The sequence below is a fragment of the Pecten maximus genome, chromosome 10, assembly GCF_902652985.1.
Source record: "Pecten maximus chromosome 10, xPecMax1.1, whole genome shotgun sequence".
Lineage (NCBI taxonomy): Eukaryota > Metazoa > Mollusca > Bivalvia > Pectinida > Pectinidae > Pecten > Pecten maximus.
The window spans coordinates 3,467,044-3,484,329 of NC_047024.1; the positions used below are offsets into that span (position 1 = coordinate 3,467,044).

At 35.7% G+C, this 17,286-nt stretch overlaps 1 protein-coding gene across 2 annotated transcripts in view; it reads right to left on the reverse strand.

Moving 5' to 3' along the window:
• The window catches only part of LOC117335345 (lactadherin-like), a 73,249-nt gene that overhangs the window by 23,891 nt on the left and 32,072 nt on the right, over positions 1 to 17,286 (reverse strand). The window contains exon 2 of one of the 2 annotated variants that reach the window (XM_033895277.1): positions 1,606 to 1,672. In XM_033895277.1, coding sequence (XP_033751168.1) covers positions 1,606 to 1,672 — 67 coding nt within the window. Of the gene's footprint in view, positions 1 to 1,605; positions 2,224 to 17,286 lie in introns of those variants that run through there. The other variant, XM_033895278.1, reaches the window with a different exon arrangement.

The following is a 17,286-nucleotide window of genomic DNA, read 5'->3' on the forward strand; positions in this document are numbered from 1 at the left end:
CACCCTAATTATACATACTAAACACTTCCCGAGCACTCTCATAGCGCTAAGACTCCGTATCAATTAAACCTGGATGACATAGAGTGTATACAAAAAGGGATGAGGATTATCAAACATAAAAGGTTTCTTAAATTCCTGGAATTACTCGGTACAATTAGAGTTATATAACAACACAATTATGAACCGTTTATAAGGATCATCTTTATACAACGACGTATATACATTGTACGATTAAGACAATTGACGACCCTTGATAAGCTACATAACTACCCTAAAATGACGCGGCGTTATGAAGCAGTATTATTGTTTACGTCTAAATTGTAACAAAGGACTTGAGGAATGTGTATTCCTCTTTCAATATTTAAGTTTTAACGTCTACTGTGCTTTTTTAATTTTTCTCATATGTACCTAATTATTTTCATATATAGAAAATAACCGATGTCAATAATTCCTAATAAATATTTTATTCTTGATTTAAAAATACTTACTGTCAAACGTATAACAAAGGACCAGGTACTAGTTGTAACAATATATCTATGGCTTAGCCTGACAAGCTAGCAATTGGCGGAAAAAATCTATAAAAGTATCTAAATGTATCAAATGCCATATCCAACTAAAATGAATATTGTATGTTATATAAATATAATTATTACAATAAAATGGTATATAATAAATCTATATTTTGATCAATGATACCTAAATTTATGGGTTATGTCAAAGAAATATCATTTATAACCCACAGTGAATTAATTAACAGTATGTAGAGTACAGACATATGTCATACAGATTTAGAGCTATCTATTACACAAATGGATATCCTACATTTTATAACATGATTTATAGTATATAGCAAGGCAAATTGATCGATGAATTTAAAAGAAGAAAAATGCGTCCGCTTTACTTCCTTTAGAAAACCCCGTTCTACACAGGCCGCTAATGTCCCTTGGAACAAACATAAAGGAGGATATTTATAGAGCTTCATTATCAAATCTTTTGGAAGGATTATGAATATCGAATTAATAATTTGTAAGGACACAATTTAAACAGTGACGCCCACTAAATAAAAAGCATTTTAATGTTAATATTGTATATAGCATTGAATCAATAGACTTTGTGCGAAAACATTTTCTTTGGCAATTGAAAAAAAGTATGTTACTGTATGTAGTACAAACAAGATGTGTTTTTAATGTACGAGGAATGGAAAATGGAAAACAAAGTAGACAATGGCACGTTCTGAATACAACACGAAAGCCCCACCGAGTAAAGTATGTAATAGTTCACAAAAGGATATTTGCGTGAAAGATCTCATAACCTGCTCCTACCTCTTACCAGACATGATCGTTCACATTCCAACTTCATCAAATTACAACTCGGAGGTGAAAAACAGCCTGGGCGACTTTCAAAATGTATTTCAAGGGGCTTTATCTGTATGGTTTGTCATTTTAAAGCTCTATATTTCCATTTTTAGACAGATTATGGAGAGTTCAGAATACATCAAATTATTAGAATACATCAAACAAATTGAGGAAATTCGCCATGAAATGTTAGGAGAGTTCTGACCGAGAGAGAATGTGACATTGTACTTTAGATGCCTACTCTACTCACCATTGGCTAACGCCAGCCCGATCCCCAGGTACACAAGAAGACACGACTTCCACGTTCGGCCCGCCATCTACAATGTAAACACCAATAATATCCAATATCGAAATCCCGTAAAAATCAAACTTGAGACTTAATGTCGTGATACACCACACCGAATATGTTTGGTTTCACATCGGGTTCGAGTAAAATCCAACGTGTCACAAAGCAAGGAGATTATGGAACTGTGGAAGGGGACCAACACGGGCCTCACATCTGCCAACAGCTATTTAAATCAAATAACACAAGTTATAAGAAATCCACAGAAATATTTTGGTTTTCGTTTGGTAAATCCTGATGTGAATCTAATACAACACGCCACTAACACAATGTGGTTACATACTGTAAACTCCGAGGCTGTACTCTAACACACAAAATCTCAATTTTTTCTCCTTTTTTCTTTTTATCAATTAAACACACGAAAAAACACACGATGATGTTTTCTTATTAATCCTCAAATAAGACGTTTTCGCCTTAATGTAATCGATTTCACAAATAAACACTAGTTCCACGTAGCGGTAGGGTAGGTGGCCGAGGTAAATCCCGAACGCGTCTGCTCTTCTCGCCGGCTTACTTATACATTAGTGATGATCAACAGAGAACGCCTCGCGCCGTACAGGTAGAGCCAGCCATGCGGTGTTATAAAGGTGGTCGACACAGGTAAAAGCTCTCATACACCATGGGACAGTAGGACTACCTTACATATTTTATTGGTATGCTATACTCTAGTACATTAGTTATAACACCTGTAAAACTAATATCTAAAATTAATTTGAACCCCTGAGATTAATTCTTTGTAAAATGTTACTAACAAAAATTGATGTTCAAATTGTATTTTTTCTCATTCAAAACTGGATGTCTCAATATCATCTATCTGTTGAGTGATTTAATTGCATCACAACAGTCTGGTGCACCAAATGTTTATCTTAATTTGTTTTTCGTAAATTCAACAACATCATCAATATCGTGTTATGTCCTATTACAAAATGTGACAACACGCAAGTACGGCTCTCTCCCGTTTTCAAATACTTATTTATTTGTTCTTCAAATGATATACATTATAGACTAATGTATGCAAATTTTAATCAGATTGAGGGATTAATAGGGCTGTCATACTATCTTAACGAAAGTCCCAGATATACCTCAATCGTGTACTTAATAAACCGTGATATCTCTGTGGACTTTGAACCATTTATTCTTTTGTAAACTTGATAAACTGTAATATCTCTTTGGACCATTCATTCTTTTACATACTTGATAAACTGTAATATCTCTTAGGACAATTTATTCTTTTGTAAACTTGATAAACCGTAATATCTCTTAGGACAATTTATTCTTTTGTAAACTTGATAAACTGTAATATCTCTTTGGACCATACATTCTTCTATACTTAATAAACTCTAATATCGCTAAGGACTTTTTATTCTTGCACAACTGTGAGCAATGTGTTACATTTACATATCGCGCCTATCGTGGTTGAGTAACGACTATATTTTCCAGAGAAATGACAAACTCGCTATTATTTCTTCATGTGATGAAATAGTGTTTTGGAATCATACCTTGATCATGTTTTTGTTGTGCATTGTTAACATTAGATTCATATGGCGATCTGGTATTTTTTTGTTAAATTCTTTCTTAAACCCGCATTTTTCTTGTTTTATTACTAGCCAACATTACACCCCATACCTGTTTCAGACGATGCAACTATCAGCGGGGTCCAATCACGCCTCTATTTCGATGATGTAATGAGAACTATTTTAGACGTTTTATATAGTTGAGATGTTTGTTTTTAATTCTCTAGATTAATACCATGTTCCATATGGTACATTTCACGCCTTGTGCCCCTCATTACATCTGATGCCACTGGGCCTGATTGCTCGCCAGGTCTGTGTTTCTCAGAGGGGTGTAGGAATCACGCTCTCACAGACGCTTTAGTGAAGCATAATGAACGATATGTTATTAATTAACTCGCATCCAAATAGGGTACAGGATGGCATTAGTGAATGTTAGATAAACAACATAATACAGGCCGAGATTGATTTCAAAAACAACTCCACAATCTAAACACTCGGGGACAAAGCAATGTTGATACGGAAGTTATAACAAGAGCTGAAGAGACAGTAAGCCAAACCGGAAATACGTCACGAGCACAACGTGCCGAGGGAGGCGCAAAAAATAGTTTATCATGCTGTTCAAAGTTATTTCAAAAAATATATTTTTAACTATATTATTTTTTATAAATAAAAGACTAAAATGCCAAGCATTGCTATATAGTGTTATCGCTATGTTGTGTAAATATTTAACATGAATTAATTTATTTACCCCATGGGGCGTTCAGACTGAATGGTTGTCCTTGATAATGACACTTTAGTAGTTAAGGACGTATGACAAAGGTGAAATTACGCGATCTCTCGAACACCAAATCCGCTTTTATTTACCATCAGCATCGACTATCATAAAAATATAGAAAACACTTACAGAAAATGGAAACATAGTTTTATAAATCAAAATAAAATCAATCGGTTTCAATTGAGATCTTGCTATGTTGGCACTCGGTTTAAAAATGTGACAGTGTAAAGTTGTGTACAAGTCATACACATGTAATTACATAAAGATCCATAGACGCAATGTGTGCAGAATGATAATTCTATGAATACCATTCGCATAAGGTCAATACGTTTCTTTAAGTCTTTACATACAAAATACCTGTGGTTTTATGTATAAACATGTTTAACGTAGAAGACAACAGTAAGAACGGCCGACAGGTAAGCTGGAGCACCTGTCTGATGTATTCACCTACATACACTGACAGTAGGGCTCGGGAGGGTGGAGTTGGCGGGTTCTCAGCCACGCCCAAGTCGTATGATGCTCCGATCATCCTCTGGCTTATGTTTCGGGAGTAAAGGGGATTGAAACTAAACATGAACATTGAACAATGACCAGAAGTGCCGCTTACAAAGAGTTTTGGACACAGCTGATGTGTTGACGATCTAGGTAATTTTCAAACCCAATATTTAATATGTTTACCACACAAAGAGCGGGAACGGCTGCATTCCCGTGCTCAGTGGACCGTGTCACTTCGACACGGCGCAGCTCCGAGTCGACAAGGCTGAGGTGCGCAATCTGATAACATCTATGATTACGCTCGTTATTGGTGCAAAACGCAAATTTATTCAAGAATTTCTTTCAACATCCTTTGGATGTATTTTCTAAATAGTATACAAAGACGCACATCTTTCCTGGGTTGGAGAAATAAATATGTGCGACTGCAAACAGAATGTCGATTTACAAACCCGCATCATCTATAAACACGTGGTATATAATAAAATCATTTCTCGCCAATGTCAAACATTACTCCTCAATCAAGAAAGTTCAAAAGACACAGGAATCTATATCAACAAAAAAACTGTTTTGACAAACCTATTTTCTTAATTGGTCAATCTAAGAATGTTCTACTCTTACTCTGACAGAATTTCGATTCTATGCTCTCGCCTCGTCAAATCAAACATTTGTTTTACGATGTTTAAGTTAATGCATCAACTTGTTTGTGACAAGCAACAGTAAATCTGCAATATTAATAAATTTATCCCAACCATCCAGCATGTAAACATGTCTATATAGACACAAATCTGTTAAAATATACATATTAATAGATTATTTATATTCTATAAAAATTAAACGTGTCTTTTAAAACGAATTTCCACGACAGGCGTGTTTTTGCTTCATTTTGTCAAGTCTGAAATGATCCAAACAAGATATAGAGCGCATTCCTAAGCGTAGATTTAGGACACGATTCACAACACCAAGGCAAATTTGCATATATGTTGAAGAGAGACGATAAAATTATAAAAGTTTTAAAGAACAACATTAGCCATGAATACTGATGTACTAGAAATATACAAGGTGTCCGTTTGTACCAGTCTACATTCCGCAGCTGTTCACTAATGTTCTCTCATCCTACACAAAGAGCAGAGATGCACATGGAAGATTTATACTGGGGATTAACACTGCTTCGTCCTTATAAGTTTAAAAAAAACCTGTACATGTTTCCGCTCTACACATAACAGCAAAATATGGACCCAACGTTTTCATAAAATAAATACTGAGTAAATGTGGACATCGAAAGAACATCAAAACAAAAAGAAACAACAATACAAGTGCTTACAGAAAGTGTATTTTTACTTCAGTTTTTCCATTAGTTGTTAATGATCGAGATTCACAACCAAGTTAGAAAGGAACCAATACGAAATGCGAATCAAATGGATACCCAAAGACAGGTAGTGCACTTTTAAACTGATAAACGATCATTAAGGTAAGTTGTTGGTTGGTGTCACAGCCAGAGGATACATTGTAAGACATCTCATACACCCTTGTGAATATTAATGGCCCTCGGAGGATGTTTCACGGCGTATGAATTTTAAAATTCACACCTGAAAGAACCATCAGAAGATCTTCATCTTTTATTACAGCCACGAAACTGTATAGCTACATAATACCTATCTTAGCGCATCGTTGTGTGATTATGTTACAAGTCCTTATAGGGCAGTGAATGCTGAGGTAAAACCACACATAGGGGCCACTCAGGGGACGTCTAAATTATTCTTTTTGGTCGTTAATTTTGTAATATCTGAAAACGAAGACAATAGTTTGAGACAGAAATAAATGACTTCCTGTATTTAAGGTCGTCATTGAACCTTCTTGTCTTTTTATGGTTTTAGAATGAAGATGACTTCTTTCTTCTACTTTGACATATTCCATCCTTTCTTGATTAAACTCTATCTGTCATCTGCATTCGCTGCATTTAATGAGGATGTTTTGGTGTAATTATCGACCTTGGATGACTGAGGTGTACCACGGCGCCATACCTTAATACATCAGTACGTATTACGAGAGGTAAAAAAAAACTCCCGTCCAGCACGGTCGTCATTCATCAAAACTTCTCTGGTCTGTTCTTAGTTCCTCGAGTATCAAGAGGTTATGCCATGTGCCATATAAAGCCCCCCTACTTCCCCTTGTCACAATGAATGCATTCTGGAGAAGTTATTTTCTACATATGAAATTGCTAATGTTATAAATGCTTTCAAAGGTAATAGAAGTAGCTTGTGGTGTATTACTAGAGAAGATAAAACTCGTTACTGATTCAAATAATTTGAATTTCCATAACTTTTATCAGAATGACTATGCCGAGTAATATACCAGGAAACATTTTAGTTATGACTAACTACTGCAGTTATATATCAGTCCTGTTTATAAAGATTAAATTTTTATTTGCTTCTTTATACCGTAGTTTGGAATATGTTCTTTAAAAGGTTTTGTTGACCGATTAACTAATATGTTATTTTTTGTCTCACTTTCGTTAAAGGGATCTCATCGTTTGCTACTGTTGTATTTTCCCCGGGCGGTAGCCATTCGATATCTGTCAGAATTTAAAAACAAAAGAAATATTGTGTTTGGTCAGGAGGATAAGGATTGTATTGTTCCGTAGATTTTTGTTTTTGTTTTTTTTCATAAGAGCCATTTACTTATAGAATTAGCCTTTTAAGCCATTTCTCTTTTGACATAATCTACACACTTTTTACGATAATGGCATTTCGATAAATAGTGACGTCGATAAGCAGAATCACATCCACTAGAAAAACAAAAACAAAACACAAACATTCAAAGCAAAGGGAAAACCGAAAACCGTAAAATGTTATTAGATCAGCAGCGAAAGTCCTTGGTACGGGAGGAGAGGAATGAGAAGGATTTAAAAACAACCTACTTTTACTCCTCGTTTGGACAGGTTATACTGGTAACGGGGTTCAATGACGAATTGGATCATATCATTGTAGAGAACCAGACGTGGTTATGCTGATGCTGGAAGTATGTAAACATTTTGCGGGCTGTTACAAACACTACAAAATGTCTCCAGTGACGTTTTCTTTTCTACTGCCATATATTATCTAACTTATAAACTTGCAAGGACATTTTATTTATTTTTCATTGCGTACCAGAGTTGCCCTTGATTGCTAGATTTAATAACGAAGTGTTCAGAGTTTATACTCCTGCATCCAATCTGTACACGAGTCCCAACAGACCTCAATGGGACCATAAAATATGGGCTATATCCACATTTCTGTAATGGAATGCAACACGTGTTTTTGTACCCCCATACACACACATGTCATAATTTAATGGCCCTTGTCCTCCACCGCATGTTGTAAACGTAGATACATTTCTGCATTAACGATATACCTGTTTTTTCGCGTGTCCCTCCCACTTCAACTCACGTGTACAAGGCGAGCAATCAGCGCTGAAGTACGACAGCATTAGGGGGAGGAATGCTTTGTAACAGTAACTTCTAAATGAGTGGAATGTGCATTACAGTTACCGAACCCTAGACAGGTTTGCATGCCGTGACATAACTTCAGACACAAAAACATGCGTCTCCAACAGTTTCAAGAGACTCGAAACGGGTCAAAAGCTATCATATGTGACGTTTTGTGGAAATGTTCATATAAATTCTAAGTTGAGCCTGAGAAACCTCGGTCGTATTCGATTCACGTTTCGTAAAAACAGTAGCAACACTTGTGGAGGCTGAGAGTAAAGTACCGGTAGTTATCTGGTTGCAATTTCGTCAGAAAAAAGACTGACATGTTTTGTATGTACCTAGCACCATTTGTTGACGTTAGGGGGCAATAATTGGTAACGACTTATAGGCATTCTGCCCGGGTGATGAAAAAGACAAGTGCTCTCCTACCACAGCAATTAGCATGGCGGGAACCTTTTGACGCGTACTTCAAAGAAATGGTGTCTAAGGACCAAACAATACACCTCAAAGCGGAACACAACTAGTAAAGCAAGGTTAAAAGGTGAACCCGTGAAACAGGTATCGGCAGAAAAAGTTAAACAATGGAAAGAGGAGTCAATGATTTGTTACAAAGGAGTGTGGAGATTTATCCTGAACAGATTCATTAATATGAGCAAACCCTCATCAATAAAGACCTGATTACTTAACATCTGATAAACACTTATTGGGTTTTTTGCAGAAGATATGCGCTTTACTGACATCACAAAATAGCTATTTTGTTCGTTACACAATTATCATTACACAATTATCATTACACAATTATCATTACACAATTATTAGTATACATCAGCGTTGGCGGTGTCTATAGATTTCTCTATAACAACAATTACTTCTCAGCTTCTTCCAGAGGGTTCAGTCCTCGGCTGCCACTGTGAGGTTAGGTTCCCTCAGCTGAACGTATAAGTACAGGTCTGGTAGATATAATTGTAGTTATGGTGGTTTGATTTACCATATCGTGTGTAAAGTACACATCATTAATGGAGAGCATACACCTGTGTCGTGTAGGGGTATATATGGACGTAAGTTTTTATCTTATTTCCAAAGCTTCCGTACATCCTAGTTAGTGGAGCATTTATATGAAGCAGTTTTGATTTCTATCTGGGTGTAGTTTAAATCACAATGTTATGTTTTTCGTTGTAATTCTAAATATGATTAATAAATAGGTTTCCTGGATGAAAGATAATGTTTTATAAAAATCTAGAAATAAAGCCTACAGATACATTGTCCCGATGTATGTCTCTGAGGGAAAGTGTAGATCAGGCGATAGAGTTTTCTCTAGTTTAAATGTGATCCCATATTAATTAATAATGAAACATGCCGTAAACTGATACCATCTCGTGTGGAAGGCAGTAGAAGGGAGGGGCCGTTGTTATAGGGACACTAGTCACATCAGACAGGTAGTTGAATGACTGTAAGTAAGGGTGGATATGAAGCATATACTGAGATCTTAATCTGTTATAAATCTGATAAATAATGTCATAATATTTAAATATGTTCGTGGTCATAAACTTCAAACTAAACTATGAATGGATAGCTCTGCTTTGGTAAATGTGTACACGTCGACATGCAGAAGATTAAACGCTGTTTTTAAGTTTAATCATTTGAAAAATCAAATAAAATCCTAAACGACGACGATAATATTGTACATTTTCATGCGATGTAAAACAAATTATTTCAAAGCGGTTTTAGATGTTCAGCAGTCTCGCGTTTTGTTTAGAAGGTATTCGAATCAAATATAATTATGAAAAGATCTTCTGGGGTACCATAAATGTGAGGGCGTTTTAAACTTGCCGGGTTTGATGTTTAATGATAAGTTATGATATGATTATAGAGTTGGGGAGGTGTTAGAGAGGTGTTTACTTTGTCTACCTCCCACGACTTCTACTTCACTAATAAAGGTTTACACAATGTATAACTGTAATGATTTTATTTCTCAGTAGTTCCTGGTCCACGTTTCTGTCCCGGCTAATTACGATAAATTGATTAGTTACCTGGATAAAATTGTATTGAATTTACTTTGATTTCACTCAACGTCAAATAAATCAGAAACAAAATAAACGAAAACGTCAATACATCAAGACATTCCAGTAAAGTCAACATGTTTCAGGGAGATACGAGAGCATTAACGAATTTCACATAGACATATTGAGTATGTTGTAATGATCTCTTTGTTTATTTCGCTCTTACACTTAAGCCTTGTCCCAGCCCCTGATTGTTTGTGCCGACAGGAATATTTACATTACGCAACATTAAACTTTTTTATCCTCTCTCTCTCTTCGATCCAAAAACTGAAATACATTTTCGAGATAAAGCATTATGACAGCATGAGAATAATGTGCTTAAAAGTCTACATTTATATGCAAGATTATCTCATCGTGTAGAATCGTCCCTCCCACAAGTTATAGAGAATATATGGACAAACACTTTAAAAGGTTTCTATGAAGCTTGATTGTCGCTGTTGATAATCATCGAATCACAACATAAAAACGTGTGTACGTCATCGTGCAATATACATAATCAGTGATGTTAATCTACCAATCAACCTTCATCAGAAATAGATTTGAGCCTCTCTTTAGATTTCACCAGAAACAAAGATTTCAATCCTCTCAACAGCTGTCACAAGGAACAGAGATTTTAACACTTTCAACAGCTATCACACAAAAAAAACCGGGATTTGAACCATCTCAATAGTTGTGATAAGAAACAAAGATTTGAACCCTCTCGACAGCTGTCACCAGAAACAAAGATTTTATGAAACATCTCGATAGCTGTCACCAGAAACAAAGATTTTATGAAACATCTCGATAGCTGTCACAAGAAACAGAGATTTGAACCCTCTCAACAGCTGTCACAAGGAACAAAGATTTGAACCCTCTCAACAGCTGTCACAAGGAACAGAGATTTGAACCCTCTCAACAGCTGTCACAAGGAACAAAGATTTGATCCCTCTCAATAGCTGTCACAAGGAACAGAGATTTGAACCCTCTTAACAGCTGTCACAAGGAACAAAGATTTGATCCCTCTTAACAGCTGTCACAAGGAACAGAGATTTGAACCCTCTCAACAGCTGTCACAAGAAACAGAGATTTGAACCCTCTCAACAGCTGTCACAAGGAACAGAGATTTGAACCCTATCAACAGCTGTCATAAGGAACAGAGATTTGAACCCTCTTAACAGCTGTCACTAGGAACAGAGATTTGAACCCTCTCAACAGCTGTCACAAGGAACAGAGATTTGAACCCTATCAACAGCTGTCATAAGGAACAGAGATTTGAACCCTCTTAACAGCTGTCATAAGGAACAGAGATTTGAACCCTCTTAACAGCTGTCACAAGGAACAGAGATTTGAACCCTCTCAACAGTTGTCATTAAAGTTGTTCCAAAGGATCAATTTAAACTACTCTATGATGTAAACTTATCATATACACACAGATTGATCATCTTAACACATGGTAATGAGAACAAGATTTGATGACCACTCTAAACAGTTGTCACAAGGAACAGATTTGAAACTCTCACTTAAGAGTATTGTATAACCCAAATGTTTGATCTATATTATATTATATCTACATCATGGATGTATAACATATATCATATTACATCTCTATCATATTGATGTACAATCTATATCATACTGATGTACAATCATATTATATTGATGTACAATCTATATCATATTGATGTACAATCTATATATATTGTTGTATAATCTATATTATATTGATGTACAATCTATATCATATTGATGTACAATCTTTATTATATTGATGTATAATCTATATTATATTGATGTATAATCTATATCATATTGATGTACAATCTATATCATATTGATGTATAATCTATATCATATTGATGTACAATCTATATTATATTGATGTATAATCTATATTATATTGATGTATAATCTATATCATATTGATGTATAATCTTTATCATATTGATGTATAATCTATATCATATTGATGTATAATCTATATCATATTGATGTATAATCTATATCATATTACATCTCCATAATAATGATGTCTACTCTTTATCATATTGGTATATTGAAACACTTACGTATTTTATCTTCTTCTTTGTCAACTGTGATCAATTCCCCCAAGTTCGTCCCCAACAAGATCTCAAACATTGATTGAAGTACTATATCTCATTATCCTAGAATAACAAATTAAATGTCCAATAGCACACATCGTACATGTGGTAGTATAGCCCCTGTGGTTTTGATGAGCCATGCTATCTTAATATAAGTTTCCCTTTTAAAGCAGTCAGTGATGTTAGGTTATCTCTGGGTGTTAACATGTCCGTATTTGTAATTGTAGGCGGTCTGTCGCCCAGCCATGACGCATTCAGCCACAGAACATCTTCAAAATAGCGATCTAATAAATTTATACAGATATCGATCTTATATCATAGTAGTAATGATTGGTCGAGTTCATCAACCCACTTGAAATGTCCAATCTTAGATTAATCCAGACATGCTATCAGTACAGTTGAAGGTGTGGTGTCTTTTTAAAGTCACATTTAACAGAAAGTAACCAAATTACCACCCAATTGAGGAATTACTACTATTCTAAATATAGAAACATGACGATGAAAATATGTTTACTAGTCTTTAGAAATATGCCGATAGAATATTAAAGAATTTAAATGTCATTGTCGGATGACTCATTACAACGGCCATGTGCTCAGTAAAATCACGTTGACCATAGTACGAGATAGTATGCACGTGCCTGTGTTCTAAAGTCTGGTATGATATTTTGAAGAGTTTACATAAAACTCGAGGCATCCTACAAGGTCACTAAACTTCACCTTTCTTATTTCTCTCACATCTACGAAAAGTTTAGTTTATGATATGATATTTAGCCTAGACTGTATGTCTATTAATGCGATGTTTGGTCAACAAATGAGTTAAAACAAAACAGCTACTTTATAACAATAAAAATCAGAACAGAAGCACGTTCCCAGCATGCCACAGTTCCTGGGTAGCTACAGTTCTAGTGTTGACGGTCGTGTATCATGGCGGTGGATTACTGATCGCCATCATATATACTCTAACACTCGTAACGAGTCTCTCACTGGGGCTGTATCAAAGTCCTGTGTGGTGTTGTTGTTGGTTCAATCATCTTCACCTCAAAGTGTGGAAACCGTTACTCAATCGCCCAGGGTTGTTAGGTTAGCTCGGAACAAACGTGAAATATGATGTAGTTTGTATACAGTTAATGAAGGAAGGTGTTTTTCGTAGAACATTAAATAAATCTCCACGATATACATATCTACGGGAGTCTATAAATATATTAATGGCAATTCTGAACGTATTCACCCCAAATATCTGTTAATGTTCAAAAACATGGGTATTGTAATAGATTTATTTAAATTGTGATTTAAATTTGTATGATTATGAAAGCCTTTGATATGTCCATGTTGTGTGATACAGATAAACACGAGGAGGGTTTCCAATACATGAAAGGCTTTTGCCTGCTTCCTCGACAATAACGGTTATATATTTTAATAAGTATGTCTTCCCATTAAGCGTGAGAATGTTCAATACAGGAGAAGATCCAGCCAAATCTAATTGATTCCTAGGTCGATCACACTGCCTGTTCATTTCACCCTGTATTTATATTTTCGGTAGAGTACCTGCTCATTTTACGTTAATGAAACCTACACCAGCTTTACGGCTTTTTCAAATATTAATTTTCTTAATGAAAAGTAAATAATTCGATAATTTGGGGTTTACATTTTTCTCTTATAATTCAATAGTTAATTGTTGTGGAATCTTTATATAAATTAATGGAAATTTTAAGAAATTATAGAGAATATCAATAAATACAAGACCGGGTTCATCCTAACAAGACGATCGAGATGATATGAGATCAAGTGCCTACTATGTGTGATCAGAAGGGGTCATGCCAGAACGGTTTCTCAATACGGTCCGTGTGTAAGAGTCGCCCGATCTACACACATCGTAACTAGGCCACGCCTAGCGCTCCAGTGTGGCCACAACACACACCAAATGGCGCGATTCACTTGGCATTTTTAAAATACCTTCAAAAATTGAAGAGCAAATAATTGACAATATGTCAACATACAGTGCTTCGGTCTACAATAGTGTGTATGATACGGGAGACATAGGGAGGGGGTATCGGTACCATAACTACCAAATAGACTATAAACACCAATTAATTATAGCTCCTAAATCTACACCAACATGTGGACCAATTTTTTAGTTTACAAATTAGCATCCCACCAAGTAAATCGTGTGTTGACATTTTGGCGTAGTTGTCTATATTTAGAGCGGTTATGACGTAAGTATGGGTTAATGTATACTGAGGGCGGGTCGATATCTGGGATGTTTCTGGTGGTGGAATTTTAATTTTTTGTCTCCAATATTTTTTAATGTTGTTGCTAGTCTTGTCGTGTTTTCTTAATGCTTTGTCTGCGGTGGTCGGACTACCATCTTGTTTGTCTAAGGATCCCTGACGAATTTAAAACGCAGAGTTATAATGTTGATTTTAAGGCGACGCCTCGTAAAGAGATACTACTGTACAAACAACATAATCTGGAGGATTCTTGACCAACACACCTAAGTGTGTATCATTGCTATTTGATGACACGGTCAGTATCAGGACAGTGGTCAGTTTGTAGTGACCACAAGTCAAGGTGTCACCCTTCACACGCTACAGACAAAACAAGGTCAAATCTCAGAGTTTAAGACAAACACTCTCATGGAATACAAACACATATTGCTTAGGATCAGGACATCTCGACAAACGGTGAAGATTGATAGCACGTTACGATCTGTCTTCGGTTAACTTAACGGCATATTTACACTGGCATTCGTTTACGATATTTCCATACTGATGGTTTTTTTATTATTAATATACTGCAAACGAAAATGCCTAAATGAAGGTAGGCACTACGAGACAGGAATAACACGTATTTGGTACTTGACCCAGTGCTAAGGTTATGACCTCTAGACTAACACAGAAATGGATCAACTGCTGCACAGCGTGTAAATGCCTACTGCGGCCCAACGTCACCTAGGTAGAAACCTATGATGCAGCGAATTCTGCAGTCTAAACTTCTCTCATGTTCGGGATCAAAGACAGGTGCGAGCCCGGCCCAGAGTGATTATTTGCTAAGTAAAAAGCTCGTTAGTACAACTTAATACACAAGGGCGTAGAATTCTTACCTCTGTTTTCATTTATTTTACAGATATTTTCTCATGTGGTTGTGTATGTAGTTTTCCGAAAATTTAACCCGATATTGTCCTAACTGCCAGATATATTTCTCTTTCGTAAGCATTTATAAAGTAACTCTTATACTATAAACAAGTACAGATAACGACGGTTTCTTCTTTTAATATCATTTTGATAACCCAGTGTAGATATGGAATGGACCAGGTAAAATAGACCAGGTGACAACTGCATTTTAACACGCTTAATTGATTTTAATTGATAAATAGACTGTGTTTGACGTTAGATGATGAATGTGTTTGATATGAATGGGTACGTGATTACTGTTAAACAACAATCGCCCTAAACTGTATGTATTATGTCGTTTATCCCCGGTAGAAACTGCAGTACAAATGCTATAGTCTTACCAAACTATCGCTACATTGACGAGACAGAAGTTTTATGGGAGAGAAAAAGACATAAGATTGGCAAAAAATACGACAAGAAAAAGAAACGATAGTGAAAATACATAACCACCTAAAAATAAATAATTTCGAGATGGCAGATAAGTATTGCTGTTTAATTTTGTGTGTTTACTGTTGTGGCGATGTTAGCCGTCATCAGACTATAAAGTCTGTGGTATTTACTGTTGTTACATGAGAAACCAACAACGGTTCATGAAAAGAAACTAGAAACATAAAATATCCATGTTTTTACACATTCAAACAAATTAAGTAAGACTTACTTCAAGATTTTCAGAGAACACACAACAACAAATTTCAATCCATTTTACAAGTATTTGACATGAATAGGCCATAATCCCACTCTGCCTACAATTGAACGTTTAACTGGAGCTATAAACTTGATTTTAATACATTTATGCCATAAAATGGCTGGGCTTCAATATCGCGGCCTTTCATAGCAGTCAGGCCCTAGGGGCTCTTTGGCTATATATCCTAATGCTTCCATATACAGATCTCTTGCATTTATTGTCGGAAGCAGATAATTAGAGACTGTGAAATTGCCTTGCCGTCAATTACCTCCCTTTGTCAGGCACTGTGCACCTGAAGGCGAATACCTGGCCGGGTATACAGGTAAACTAGTGGGTCGTATGAGTGGGGGTGGAAAGATAAATGGCGATATATCTACCTGGCAGGCAGGTTATCATAGCAGCGAAAGGTATTCAGGTAAAGCAACGCATTATAAATTATAACTAAACAGCTATTTGCCCAATATGGAATGATTTGATGACGTACTCAAAATAACGCGGATAATGACACATTATTTAAGACGCATGTATTCCCAGCATCAGTTAGCAATACTGTGATCAAAGGTGCGGATTAAACAAAGTGTAATATTCACATTAAAATAGATATAATTGGAATCTGTACAAATATCTCCTGTCCGTGAGATCACCGGACATCCCAACTTAATATCATGCCCCATGTTACATCAATGTGTCTTTAATCAATTAGCGCCTTATATTTAAAAGAATATCTACATGAAATGAGTCTATGCAAGGAAAATTTCCTTAAATTCTGTAATACTTTCCCACGGAGATTCTACGGAACAGTGATAAAATTGAGGCCTGGTCATTGCTTTCATAAGATTCCCAACAGCATGGCAAGGCCTCAAAAAACAACAACAAAAAACAAAAACAAAAAATAGAAAAAAGAAAAGGCTAGTCCAGGCATGTCATCATGTTTCAGCACCAAGAGAAGTGTCTGTTGCCGAATGACAACTATGTCATATTTTGATGGGTTTGTTTTGGATAGGTATTTTCTTAATTTACTAATAATTTGCTGTAAATGCTAACAGTTTCTTCTATAGAATTACCTTGTGGTAAGATGAAGCATGAGATAATTTTAAGTCACACAAATGATAAAACCTGAAAATATCCAAGCTGTTATGCTCACAAGTGTCTATAGCACAGGGAAGGAGCATTAGTTTAACACTGTTTGACTTTATGTACGCATAAACACTTATTTCGTTTTTACCTTAAAATGCAAATGGCGGCTGTGAATTATATTACACAAATATGGCATGAAGGTGGGTCATTTCAATCAATAAAATGCTACTTTATCATACTTTTAAGACATCTGATTATAGCAAGAAGA